This window comes from Euleptes europaea, chromosome 18 (assembly GCF_029931775.1).
Source record: "Euleptes europaea isolate rEulEur1 chromosome 18, rEulEur1.hap1, whole genome shotgun sequence".
Taxonomy (NCBI): Eukaryota; Metazoa; Chordata; class Lepidosauria; order Squamata; family Sphaerodactylidae; genus Euleptes; species Euleptes europaea.
The window spans coordinates 30339744-30354345 of record NC_079329.1 but is presented as its reverse complement, the minus strand read 5'-3'; the positions used below and the strand labels follow the sequence as shown (position 1 = coordinate 30354345).

The 14602-nt window shown below is 44.7% G+C and overlaps 1 protein-coding gene across 1 annotated transcript; it reads right to left on the bottom strand.

The window, feature by feature from the left end:
- Positions 1-1380: 1380 nt before the first annotated feature.
- LOC130490963 (keratin, type I cuticular Ha4-like) lies at positions 1381-13612 on the bottom strand. The gene is made up of 7 exons (XM_056864777.1): positions 13154-13612; positions 11244-11326; positions 7758-7914; positions 6642-6803; positions 6426-6551; positions 5106-5326; positions 1381-1684 (listed from the first exon to the last, which is right to left on the bottom strand). The coding sequence occupies exons 1-7, from the start codon at positions 13610-13612 to the stop codon at positions 1381-1383; spliced, it is 1512 nt and encodes a 503-aa protein (XP_056720755.1).
- Positions 13613-14602: the final 990 nt, after the last annotated feature.

Here is a 14602-nt window from a genome sequence, read left to right as displayed (position 1 = left end):
AAAGCTCAACCCGAGAAAGGTGTATGCTCGCTCTGTGGCTCTGGAATGAGCCAGGAAGAATGGTTTAATTTGGGCCAGAAGAAGAATGGGAAAAGCCGGGTTCGTTTTGCATCGAAACAGTGCTGAGCTTCCAAGGAATGAGATATTGTGCATACTGAAAAATTTGATCATGGCTGAAACAGGGAATAAAGGAAGAAGGCTAAAGCGACCATGCATAAAACACCAAAGTCAGCATATAAAAACTAACTCTTCTTCTTCTGTTAGTGATACATGCATGAAATAGATGATTTTATGAAGATTTTGAATGGGATGGATATTATGATCCTTTTCGTTTATGCATGGGGCAAGGTTAGGATTGACAACCTCCAGGTACTATCTGGAGATCATCTGCTATTACAACTGATCTCCAGCCGATAGCAATTAGTTTTCCTGGAGAAAATGGCCGCTTTGGCCTTTGGACTCTATGGCATTGAAGTCCCTCCCCAAGATTTTATATATATATATATATATATATATATATATATATATATATATATATATATATATATATATATATATATATATATATATATATAATTATTATTACGGCAATAGCCATATAAGCTATGTAATATATATAATCACTGGAACTCATGTTATGAGGATCCTTAGGATCATAGATTGTGGCTTTGGAAAGATAGAAACCCCTCTAGAATTTTGCATCAGCTGACTTTCCAGAGGTGCATCTGATTTTCTTTAGTAAGAATGTGGCATTCCCGAAAACTTCTTTCGACAGCAGGTGGCACCAGGACCTAAGGATGTGAGGGATTGATTGTTTGAAACTGATGTCGAATCTCTGCAACCGGTATCACACCTGCATCGTAAAGGGCAGGCATGTTGAAATGCAGTTGTAAATGTACCCTGTGTGGCTATCATTTGATTCAGATTGTGAGCTAAGGGCACACACCGCTACAAATACTGCGAATATTCAACAACTGAGCTCTGGCACAGGAAACTGATTCCGTGACTAAGGCCTTGTTCCGACTGAGCCTGGTTTGGGAATCTTGTCCACCTCTATAAACTTTAAATCAGTTGTCATAAAATGAACATTTCCTTTAAATCACACTTCAGACACCGTGGTTTATTTTTTTTTACTGTTAGGCCAGAAAACAAAAGTTTATTAAGAAAGAACCAAAGAGTCTTCCTAGAATCCTAGAAAGCACCAAAGCAGCGGGGAACGGAGGAACCATCTTATCAGAGCCACCTAGCAGACTATGCTTAACCTTAGCATGACTCTTAGCAGTGTTGTTTTCTAAGCACAGGGTAGGAGCATGTAGCCTTTTTTGTTGCTCGAGATCAGGTCCTCGAGGCCTTTTGATTTTATATCTGAATGCCGAGATTTCACATGCGGCAGATCTTTGTGCTGATCCGTGGGCCAGGTGGGCATGGTCCACAGGGTGGTGGGCAGGCGGGACCACAAGGGGCACAAGGGCGGGGGGGACAGGGCATAGGACCACATGGGGCACAGACTGGCCTGCAGGGATTGACGCAGGGCGGAGCCATGTTGGGTTCAATCAGCTGCACGCATGGTTGGCACTCCGGCGGACAGACAGGGATGCAGACTGTCTCTGGCACACAAACTGGCCGGCAGACAGAGGAACGGATGGCAGTCATACCCTCGGGGTCAGATGGTCGATTGGGGAGCCTGGAGGGAAACAAACATCGCCAAGGGAAGATAGAATCATAGAGTTGGAAGGGACCACCAGGGTCGTCTAGTCCAACCCCCTGCACAATGCAGGAAATTCACGACTACCTCCCCCCCACACACCCCAGTGACCCCTACTCCATGCCCAGAAGATGGCCAAGATGCCCTCCCTCTCATCATCTGCTTAAAGTCATAGAATCAGCATTGCTGACAGATGGCCATCTAACCTCTTATTAAAAACCTCCAGGGAAGGAGAGCTTACCACCTCCTGAGGAAGCCTGTTCCACTGAGGAACTGCTCTAAGTTGGTCAATTTCAAAAGCAGATAGTGAATTCCAAAAAACATAACGCCATGTAAATACCTTTTATTCGGATCAACCCACATAATATAAAACTGTGTGAGCTCTTTTGAGTTCTCCAGAATTTTTAAAATCAGGCTGAATATTAAAGAATGTTATTGGGGGGGGGGTGCGGATTTTGGGCCCTGACATTAAGGTTTATTCTGCATCCTGTGTAGTATGCCATGAATTTTTAAATAATGATACTGGGAGAAGCTGATACCTGAGCTGATTCCCAGGTTCTGCAGAACTCAAAAGCTTGCATATTGTTTCAGTTGGTCCTAAAAAGATATTCATAGAATCATAGAGTTTGAAGGGACCACCAGGGTCATCTAGTCCAACCCCCTGCACAATGGAGGGAATTCACAACTACCTCCCCCACACAGACACCCCAGTGACCCTTACTCCATGCCCAGAAGATGGCCAAGATGCCCTCCCTTCCATCATCCGCTTAAGGTCATAGAATCAGCATTGCTGACAGATGGCCATCTAACCTCTTATTAAAAACCTCCAGGGAAGAAATATTGCAATGTTTTTGTTTTGGGATTTCCCTTTACATCAGCTACCTGTAATCTATTTTCTGTTGTTGTTTTTTAAGCAGTGAGAGGAACTATCAAGTCATACAGTACACATTAATAAAATCTACAGTATAAATAAACGGGAGTTGCATTGCTGAATTATCCCCTGGACAGGCATTTAATTCTGAGCATTGTGTTATCGGAATTACTGCTTAATATCTGTTACTTATTAAGCAAAGGATTCACATTATTTTTTATTGTGCTTGCTCTCACATCAATATCTGAAGCAGAACAATGTTATTCTTTGGCAGGGGCAAGGAACTGAACTGTGACCTCACTACCAACATATTTACCTGGAAGTACAACTCATTTACTTCAAGTGGACTTATCTTTAAATAACTGTGCTTAGGATCACAGTCTAAATGAGTTGTAGGTATATCCTAATGGTGTGTTTCTGTGAGTCCATGAAAGTAATGCCTTTTTAAATAAAATGAAATGCCAGTTTTGAATGATTTAGCTCTGTGGTCTGATACTGTTGTACAGATCGGATGCCAACCTCCAGGTGGGACCTGGAGATCCCCTGGAATTACAGCTCATCTCCAGACTGCAGCGATCAGTTCCCCTGGAGGGAGTGGATGCCTTGGAGGGTGGACTCTATGGCATTGTACCCCCCTGAGGGCCCCATCTCTCCCAGGCTCTATCCCCAAATATCTAGGAGCTTCCCAACTTGGATCTGGCAACCCTGTTCCCCATCCCCTGCCAGTTGCCCAGGGGGACCTGCCAACCCTACACTGTTGCCTTGTATCACTTTTTAAAAAAATGTTCACTCGTTTAATGCAGGATGTAAAAATATTCCAGCTAAACACTTGTCCATCTCAAGCACTGCAGTCCTATTAGGAAATTGTAACTTTCCCCAACTATTTTAACCAATGACCTCCTGTTTACAGGTATGTCTCCCTAGTCAATCACTGTCCCTTTGGGGGAGAAGTATAAGAAGTCTTTTTAAAAATAAAATTGTCGATGTGTACACATCTGCCCTAAAGATTGCAGCTCCCATCCCTATGCCTCTAGAAGTTACATCTCTGAAGGGAGAGGCAGGCAGACACAGCTGAACTCTGGTATATATACATGCAATTACATGCATATGGACACGGAGCCGTTATAAATACAGACAGAACTACTGTGAGAAGACTTTGTTAAAGGAAATTGTTTTGGTCAGTTGACTAACTCACTCTCCTTTAGAAGTAGGGTTTCCAGGTCCCTCTTCGCCACCTGCGGGAGCCAGTGGTGTAGTGGTTAAGAGCGGTGGTTTGGAGCGGTGGACTCTGATCTGGAGAACCAGGTTTGATTTCACACTCCTCCACATGAGCGGCAGAGGCTAATCTGGTGAACTGGATTTGTTTCCCCACACATGAAGCCAGCTGGGTGACCTTGGGCTAGTCACACTCTCTCAGCCTCACCTACCTCACAGGGTGTCTGTTGTGGGGAGGGGAAGGGAAGGTGATTGTAAGCCGGTTTGATGCTGCCTTAAGTGGTAGAGAAAGTTGGCATATAAAAACCAACCCTTCTTCTTCATCTTTTGGGGCAGAGCCTGAGGAGGGCAGGGTTTGGGGAGGGGAGGGACCAATGCCATACAGTTCAAGTGCCAAAGTGGCCATTTTCTCCAGGTGAACTGATCTCTATCGGCTGGAGATCAGTTGTAATAGCAGGAGATCTCCAGCTAGTACCTGGAGGTTGGCAACCCTATTTAGAAGTCAGGCTGGGCACGCTATTGCAGAATAAACAAATATTTCATACAGGAGGCAGAGAAGAACATTCATCTGTAATTGGGGCAGGGCTCAGCTCAGGAGTAGTGAAAAGATAGGTGCTGCAAGAATGCAAAAGCACCCGTGTTTTCCTCTGTGAAATGTGATAAATTCAATTCCACAGGCATCAATGGGAGTTCCTTCCAAGTAGGTATGCTTAGGATCACAACAGAGAAGAGGTAAATAAACCTTTGATGAAGCCTGCCTGCTCTGGATCAATAATGTTCTCTGTGGAGATCCAATCAAGTAAGCGACGCAGCAGGACAGAAGCATATATTTTCCCCAGTATGGATAGTAGTTACTCGGATCGTTTTTGTCCCCTTTCTTATGGATAGGGACAATTATCGTCCTTCACCATATGTTAGGGATTTGACCTGTTTGATTAACAACAGTAAAGAGGGGTGCTAATATATCACACCACCAGTCTCGATTAACCAGAAAAAATTCAAGTGGAACTCAATCTGGCCCAGGTGATCTACCTATTTTCATCCCCCTAATGACTTCCCTAACTTCTTCTCTTGTTATTTCTGGCCAGTATGGTAAATTCTCAGGTTGTTCATGAGTAAAGTCCGCTGGACCGTTGGTGGCATATAACGTCGAGAAATATCGCTCCCACGTTGTTAGAGGAATACAGAAGGTGATTAATTTGCCAGTACTTTGGGAGGAAGAGATTAATGCCCAGAATTGTTTAGGGGTAAATAAACCAAGCAGCAAACAAATCCCTACTAGGCTGTGCCCCCAACTATCCATTCTATACATACTTGCAGTCTTCCCCTTCCAGCATGTTGCGGTAAGTGGTGATCTCGCAATCCAGGCGGGCCTTTTCATCGAGGAGGGTCTTGTACTCGCAGTTTTGGCGCTCGATGTCGCAGCGGATTTCACCAAGCTGGGCCTCCACGTTGCTGATCATGCATTGGAGCTGTGAGAGTTGGGTGCAGTAGCGGGATTCAGTTTCTTGCAATGTGTCTTCCAAAGCAGCTTTCTGGGGGTAGTCATGGGCAAAAAAGGCAAAGCGTTCTATCACGACATGTCATCTAGTCATGCCCATGCACAAAAACTAATGTTTAAAAGACCATAACGTTTTGTAATGGTTAGCTGGAGTTGAGATGGTTGATACTGGTGGCCCCCAGATTTCAGACTGCATATAAGTGAGCCCTAGATATGGAAAGGAAAAACCTGATTGCTAAAAAGAGAACTTATTTTAATTTGTGAAGGAGGCCATGGAAGCCTGTAATCCACCCTAATGTCTGCATTTTCAACACTTTAAAAATAATGGAAACAGAGATTTTTCAGGGTGTTTAATTATGTGTGCGATATCAACTTCCATAGATGTGCAGCAAGATTGTTGAATTGTTCAATGTACACAACCATGAATATCTGTTTTAGTTGTGGAGTTTGATCATTTGTATGCGAGGAGTCCTCATAGGTATGAGTTTTCAGAGCCCTTCAGAGCCCTTTTGAACTAGTTTGTCTTTTATCATATAGAAACATGGCACACGGGATGCGTGAGTGATGTAACACACCAACTTTGGGCTTGCTGTGTACCTTTTTAAGGATAGAATGAACTAAGATTGTCCCGAGCCTTTGAGATAGGAAAGAAAGTGATCTAGGTTAATAATATTCGATCCTACTTTGCCAATAGCCCTTTGTCTTGTTGTATAGACAGACCTCTGAATGAGGCTGCTGTTGCCAAAGTAGGGTTGCCAACCTCCGGGTACTAGCTGGAGATCTCCTGCTATTACAACTGATCTCCAGCTGAGAGAGATCAGTTCACCTGGAGAAAATGGTTGTTTTGGCAATTGGACTCTATGGCATTGAAGTCTCTCCTCTCCCCAAACCCCGCCCTCCTCAGGCTCCACCCCAAAAACCTCCCACCGGTGGTGAAGAGGGACCTGGCAACCCTATGCAGAAGAAATGTGCTCAAATATTAGGTAAATATGTGATTTGCAACAAAGCCTAGACTTAGGGGTTTGCCTCTGTTCTCTTCAGAACAACTGTTCAGAAGCAAGAGACACATTCTGTGCAAACACACAAGTATTTAATAAACAGTAATGGTTTGAATTTTCTGACTTCGGACTCACCATACTCTGCTGAGCTTGCAGGTCAATCTCCAGGGCCTGAACACAACGTCTGGTCTCGATTATCTCTGACTGGCAGCATTGCAACTGTTCTCCACTGGAGATCACCTCCCTGTTTAGTTCTTCCATCTGAAAAAAGTCCCCAAACAAGAAATGAGAAAGCAGCATTTCTGTCACCCAGAGAAACGGGTCTGGTTTGCATTGACTTCAGGGACGCACCTGTGTACAGTACCAGTCCTCGACTTCCCGGCGATTCTTTTCAAGATCAGCCTCATACTGGCCTCGCATTTCATCCAGGACCTTGTTGAGGTTGCAAGACGGGGCGGCGTCTACTTCTACGTTGATGCGATCACCAAGCTGGGAGCGGAGGGCACAGGACTCCTAGAGAAGGGGTGAGGAGGAGGATAAGGGACGGGCACAAGGGACTGTCCTTCCTTGTGCAAATAAGCATCATGGAGGGGGAAAAATGCTGAATTGGTTTCTGCTGCTAGTCATGACTGGATGAAATTTTGGACACTGGTGAAATTTTGTTTTGGGGAATTTTGTTATTTAGGGCATTGCTTCATGCTCTGTATAGTCAAGATCATGGAGCTCGGCCTGTATGCAGGAGAGTTGGTGAACAGAGGGTGTTCCTGCCCTCATACAAACACAGGGCGTTTTCTCACATGCCGAATAATACACATTCTATCCACTTTCAATGCCCTTTGCAGCTGGGTTTTACTGTGTGAAACTACAAAATCCACTATTGTTAAAGTGCATTGCAAGTGTATTATTCAGTATGTGTGAAAGTGCCCATAGAATAGGGTTCCAGATCCCTCTTTGCCATCGGCGGGAGGTTTCTGGGGTGGAGCCTGAGGAGGGTGGGATTTGGGGAGGGGAGGGACTTCAATGCCATTGAGTCCAATTGTCAAAGCAGCCATTTTCTCCAGCGGAACTGATCTCTATCGGCTGGAGATCAGTTGTAATAGCAGGAGCTCTCCAGCTACTACCTGGAGGTTGGCAACCCTACTGTAGAAACAGAACTGGAAGGGACCTTAAGGGTCATCTAGTGCAACCCTCTGCACAACACAGGTCATTCACAACTACCTTCCCCCAGTGACGTCTCTGTATGACCAGAGGAAGGTACAAAACCGTCCAGGATCCCTGGCCAATCTGGCCTGGAGGAAAATTCCCTTCCGATCCCAAAGTGGCCATCAGCATTACCCTGGGCATGTAAGAAAGGGTCACAAGAGCCAAACACTGACTCATCCCTTTCTGCTCTTCTTCTCATGATCTGCTTTTGTTAATGTTTTAGCAGCTCTTCTGGTCTTGGTGCTGGTAGTGTTTCATCCATACCTCTTCATGGTTTTTCTTCAGGCACATCATCTCCTCAGTCAGGGACTCGAGTTGAGTTTCCAGGTCAGCTCTGCACAGAGTGAGGTCATCCAGGACTCTGCGGAGGCCAGTGATGTCAGACTCATCCCGCTGACGAAGGCTGAGCTCATAATCATACCTTTGAAGAGATGGCAGATAGATAATTACAATACAATCCAAAATGTGAAGGCTGGAAAGAGAGACCTGGGCTTAAATCCCTGATCAGGTGTGGATCGAGAAGGTCATTAAAATGACTGTTTGCCCAAAGCTCATCCATTAAGGTGTGTTTACTGGGACTCTAGGCTGGTCCCTTTCACTACTGTTGACATTTCTCAACCGATGTTGGCCATCATAAGAAAGAATTAAAATTTTTGTGTTTACGTGTTCTAATTCGTATGGATAAAATCCTTATAATCAGAGATTACCCAAATCATATTATGCAAGTTCCAGCATACTCAAGTCCATAAATTGCACTTGTACTTTTTATGTTAACTCTATGGTCCAGTCTCTATCCAACCCTGTATTGCCACACTATCATATGCAGATGATACTGTCATCCTTTCCACCACCAAAGTAGGGCTAAAAAGAGCCCTTCGGGCACTCATGGTTTATTGTAAGGAGGAGCAATTAACCACCTCTCAAAAACTAAAATTGTTGTTTTCTCCAAAAAGAACTCCAGTCATAGATGGCAGATTGACGGTCACAAGATTGAGCAAGTAAAAATGTTTAAGTATCTAGGAGTGGTGTTCCAGTCATCTGGCTCATGGCCAGCTCAGTTATCTCATATATCTGAGGCAGCCCAAAGATCGGCCATAGCAGCTTTAAGATTCTTTTTTACAAAAGGGGGTTCACACATACCTTGTGCATTGAAAGTTTTTAAAGGTAAAGTGATTCCACAATTTATGTGTGGCTCCCAGATATGCTTATATAAAGACTATCATAAATTCCTTAGATCTTTATTTGGAGTACCCTGTTGTATCTCGAATTCCTTCCTTAGGTTAGAAGCAGGATGTCTAGAAACACACGCTTGGTTTCAAGCTATAATCCTTTGGTTTAAGCTAAATCTAGCTCCGTCCGGACCAACTTTGTTAATCCTCGCTGATAATTTCCCCTCAAGGTGGCTGAGAGCAATAGAGGACCAACTCCATCACCTTGGCTATAGTATAGCTTTACTACAACTTGGATACCAAAGAGTTCAAACATTAATTAAGCAAAGGCTATGGTATACTGCCCTTCAGGTTGACAGATCACGGGCTCTTTTTATCAGTAGTGAAAGATCATACTGAAAAAATTGTTCCTTCAAACTATCTCTACATATTGGAATTTTCCAAGCAGCCAGCGAAGATATTGTCGAAGGCTTTCACGGTCAGAGTTCATTGGTTCTTGTAGGTTATCCAGGCTGTGTAACCGTGGTCTTGGTATTTTCTTTCCTGACGTTTCGCCAGCAGCTGTGGCAGGCAACAGATGCCTGCCACAGCTGCTGGTGAAACGTCAGGAAAGAAAATACCAAGACCACGGTTACACAGCCCGATAACCTACAAGAACAAGCCAGCGAAGAGCTTTTACCTTAGTTCGACTTAATGCACTCTCATCTGCCCTTATTGAAGGGAGATATACATGCACTCCTTATGTACAGCACCTTTGGCTTTAATGAAACTACCTTTAGGGAGGCAAAATTCTGTGCATTGGCATGTTTAGAAAGGCAGAAGACGGTAGCTTAAGTATTATTATTAATACTTATTAATTTTAAATGCATTCTTTTATTAATTTCACTTAAGGTATAGAGATTTATGTGTATCTAATGTATTTTTTGGTTAATATTCAGTATTAATATATTTGTATGTAAGTAGGTATGTATGTATGTGGATATGTTTATGTCTGTAATATTGGAGTAGCGTTCAGTAGCCATGTATTTAGAGTAAGGATTTATCATTTTATATTAGGGATTTACCATTTTATTATAGTAGTAGCATCTGATATTACACGATTGGTATTATATCAGATGTTGCTGGTCTTTGACTGCAAATAATTTGAATTTGAATCTGAATCTGAAATCAAATGGGATGATCTTGTATATATCTGGCGTGAGCAGGGTGGGATAAGAAGTGGTGGCAGTATTTGAATCTTTACTCTTGCGCAGTATTTGATCACTTGGACTTATTCTGTATTGGTGCTGGTGGAAAGTGCCATCAAGTCGCAGCCAACATATGGTGACCACATAGGGTTTTCATGGCACGAAACGTCCAGAGGTGGTTTGCCATTGCCTGCTTCTGCATAGCAAACCTGGTATTCCTTGGAGGTCTCCCATCCAAATACTAGCCAGTGCTGGCTCTGCTTAGCTTCCAAGATCTGACGAGATCGGGCTAGCCTGAGACATCCAGGTCAGTGTTTTCTAGGTTTGATTAATCATTCTCAATCAAATGGTTCTAGTATTATATCATAAAGAAGAGGCAAGACCTACTAGGCTGAAGAAGAAAATGGGCAGGGGCTGAGATGGCGTAAGGAATGTATCTGTCTATATGTATCTGTCTATATGTAAATGGTAAAAGGTGGAAAATGCAGTCAAGTCGCAGCTAATTTATGGTGGCCCCGTAGGATTTTCAAGGCAAGAGATGAACAGAAATAGTTTGCCATTGCCTGCCCCTGCATAGCAAACCCTGGATTTCATTGGTGATCTCCCACATGTTCTAACCAGGGCCAACCCTGGTTAGCTTCCAAGATCTGATGAGATCAGGCTAGCCTGAGCCATCCAGGTCAGTGCTTCTGTGTAGGGTTGCCAACCTCCAGGTACTAGCTGGAGATCTCCTGCTATTATGACTGATCTCCAGCTGATAGGGATCAGATCATCTGGAGAAAATGGCCGCTTTGGCAATTGGACTCTATGGCATTGAAGTCCCTCCCCTCCCAAAACCACACCCTCCTCAGGCTCTGCCCCAAAAACCTCCTGCTGGTAGCAAAGAGGGACCTGGCAACCCTACTTCTCTCTCTCTCTCTGTGTGTGTGTGTGTGTGTGTGTGTGCCTTAAAACATTGTATGGGAGGAGATAAAGCATGAGACATGACAATCAGTTGTGGAAGTGATTCCGTAGATGTTTAAAAAAGAGGATATGTATGTCTCCATATGAAATATACTTTTAGGTTCCTTGATGCCTTCATGTGGAAGAATATTCATTATTATCCATTACAGCGTTCTTAATATAATATCTAAATGCTTTAGATCCTTATGGAATAGACCCCAAAATGTCCAGCATAATTTGTTTTGGAAATTTTGACCTGAGGAGCCCTAATTGATACCATTCTTGCTAGTGCCCTCACTTTTCATCCTAGTTTTCCTGAGCTGCTTGGGAATCACAGTTGTGCACACTGATATTAGTTGTGCTTACTGATATTAATGCCAGTGAGGGCAGGGCACTAGAACATACAGGGCTGATGAACGAGAGCCCTGAATCTTCCCCATGGACATTCTTACTTGGTGCAGTAGTCATCGGAAGCCATTTTGAGATTGTCAATATCCAGGCACAGCCTTGCGTTGTCAGCCTTAATGCAGCAAATCTGAAAAGCAAGAAAATAAAAATGTAACTTTAGCCCACCCAGATTGAGGGCGTAAGGCGAAGACAGGAGAGAAGTCTAAAGGACAAAGGAACAAACATCTGGATGTACCTTAGGGTTGCCAACCTCCAGGTACTAGCTGGAGATCTCTTGCTATTACAACTGATCTCCAGCCAATAAGAGATCAGTTCCCCTGGAGAAAATGGCTGCTTTGGCAATTGGACTCAATGCATTGAAGTCCCCTCCCCAAACCTCGTCCTCCTTAGGCTCCGCCACCAAAATCTCCAGGTATTTCCCAACCCGGAGCTGGAAACCCTAATGTACCTTGATACAGGGGTCCCCAACCTTTTTGAGCCTGTGGGCACATCTGGAATCCTGACACAGCATGGTGGGCGCAGCAACAAAATGCCTGCCACAAAATGCCTGCCACAGGAGGCAAAGCCAGCCACAAAACGATTGCCACAGCTTCACTTCAGTAACACAGTTGCAGAGCTTTGTGCTATGGTGGCAGCTGCTGCTAAAGCAACATTTTTAAAAACCTGCACAGCCAATCATATCTAATAGTCAATCAGAAGCCTTGTTGGGCAAAAGCCTTACCTGGATCCACCCACTTCTTAAAAACACCTGGTGGGCGCCAGAAAAGGTGTCAGCAGCCTCCACGGCACCTAGAGGTAGCATGTTGGGGACCCCTGCCTTAATATATTAGTAAACCTGCTTTTTAAAAAATCCATGGCCAACCCTGCTTCTGAGATCCAACGAGATGGGACTAGCCTATCTAAATATTTGAGTGTTTGACTATCCATACTGGCCATGTATGTTACTCTCATACGTTCCTCTGAACCTCCTGTCTGGGTACAGGCAAAAAAAAAAAAAAAAGCCTGAGTCTTTGGTCTGACTTTGTATGGCAGTCCCTATTTTCTTGTCAGACAAGAAATAAATCTTTAGTTACACCTTTAAAGCTCGAATTAAATGGAGATGATCTCAAACTGTACTGGAAACATTCTCACTTTCTTGTCTGTTCTCAAAAATATTTGCTGTGGAAGTATATCGGATTATTGAAGGCCCTTCATAGAATCATAGTTGGAAGGTACCACTAGGATCATCTAGTCCAACCCCCTGCACAATGCAGGAAATTTACAACTACTTCCCACACACACACCCCCAGTGACTCCTACTCCATGCCCCGAAGATGCCCTCCCTCTCATGATCTGCCTAAGGGCATAGGATCAGCATTGCTGGCAGATGACCATCTAGCCTCTGCTTAAAAACCTCCAGGGAAGGAGCGCTTACCACCTCCCGAGGAAGCCTGTTCCACTGAGGAACCACTCTGTTGGAAAGTTCTTCCTAATGTCTAGATGGAAACTCTTTTGACTTTTGAGAACAGACAAGAACCTTATGCCCATAAAGGACGATGTGACTGACATACAATCAGCATTGCTGACAGATGGCCATCTAGCCTCTGCTTAAAAACCTCCAGGGGAGGAGAGCTTACTTCCTCCCGAGGAAGCCTGTTCCACTGAGGAACCGCTCTGTTGGAAAGTTCTTCCTAATGTCTAGATGGAAACTCTTTTGACTTTTGAGAACAGACAAGAACCTTATGCCCATAAAGGACGATGTGACTGACATACAATCAGCATTGCTGACAGATGGCCATCTAGCCTCTGCTTAAAAACCTCCAGGGAAGGAGAGCTTACTTCCTCCCGAGGAAGCTCTAACTGTTAGAAAGGTCTTCCTAATGTCTAGATGGAAACTCTTTTGACTTTTGAGAACAGGCAAGAACCTTATGCCAATAAAGGACGATATGACTGACATACATCCAACAGCCATTACCTGCTGCTGGAGCTCGTCAATGCTGCAGTAGAATGGCTTGAAGTCAGTGCAGACGTAAGAGTTTTCGCATTCATACCATTCTCGGATCTTACATTCCAGCTCCGCATTCTCTTGTTCCAGGCAGCGCACTCTTTCCAGGTAGTTGCCCAGCCGGCTGTTCAGGAACTCCATGGTCTCCTTTTCATTGCAGTTGAGGATCCCTTGATCGTGGCCGACAGGGTAGAAGTTCAGAGGGCGAGCAGGTGGCGGGACACAGGTGGAACCCAGACCGGTAGGGGGAAGGCTAGTTCGGCTGCTGTTGGGAATCGACGGAGTCGTGCGACCTGGAGTAGGCAGGCACACGCTGGATCGCCGAGGAGGACGGCAGTTGACAGAGGCGGCGCTGTTTGGCCGGCAATTTGTCGTAACCCTGCAGGGACCCCTGAGGGACCCGCAAGGGTGAACTGAAGTGGCAGCCATAGCGGAGAGGGAGCGCAAGACTTCAGATTCAGCTGGAAAACCCAAGGCGCCCAAGTCTGAAAGACACTTTAGTTGGTGGAGCTTTTTTATACCGTGAGTGTTGGGTGTTAGCTCCTTTACAAGGCTTTATCCTAGTTAATATTTGTGGCGATTTGTGCATGGCCTTCTCATTATTCTGCACTATGCTTGCTTAAAAAGCATTTCTTGGCTCATAAATTTCCCCCTCCCCTTCACACTTGGCTTGCAAACTCAGGACTCCTCTTGCTGGCTGACCCTGGAATTATAGTTTTTTACAATGCATCATCAAAAGAAGCTCTCGGCATCAGGCACCAGCCCTCAATGGCTGGGTGTGGGTCCGCTGGGTAACATTATGGGCTTGGCATTTTACAATAGGGTTGGCCTCTCTCCCTCTCCCCCCCTCCCTTCCCTTCCCTTCCTCTGGCCTACTTTGACCAAACATAAAGCGGACATGTCAAAGTGATTCTCTTGGCTGCAATGCACAAAGGAGGTTGAGTGAAGGGATGAAATTTCCCAAAATGGATAAAATTTATCCTGTGTACAGCTTCATCAAGGATGTGTCATAAGTAGACCCCCCTCAATAAATTTCTGTAGGGGAGATGTTATGGATCACTTTCACGTCACACTCAGGGCACAAGTTAGTGTTGCCAGGTCCCTCTTCGCCACTGGCGGGAGGGTTTTGGGGTAGAGCCTGGGAAGGGTGGGGTTTGGAGGTGGGAGGGACTTCAATGTCATAGAGTCCAATTGCCAAAGCGGCCATTTTCTCCTGGGGAACTGATCTCTATCGGCTGGAGATCAGTTGTAATTGCAGGAGATCTTCAGCTAGTACCTGGAGGTTGGCAACCCTAGCACAAGGGATTGCCATATTTGAGGATGTGAAGGAAATTTCGTCCTGAGTTATATTGGTCAGGTAAGACCAGGTTGAATTGTGGCTCTGTCAGAACCTCTGGCAGCAGGTAGCCTTGTCCCTGA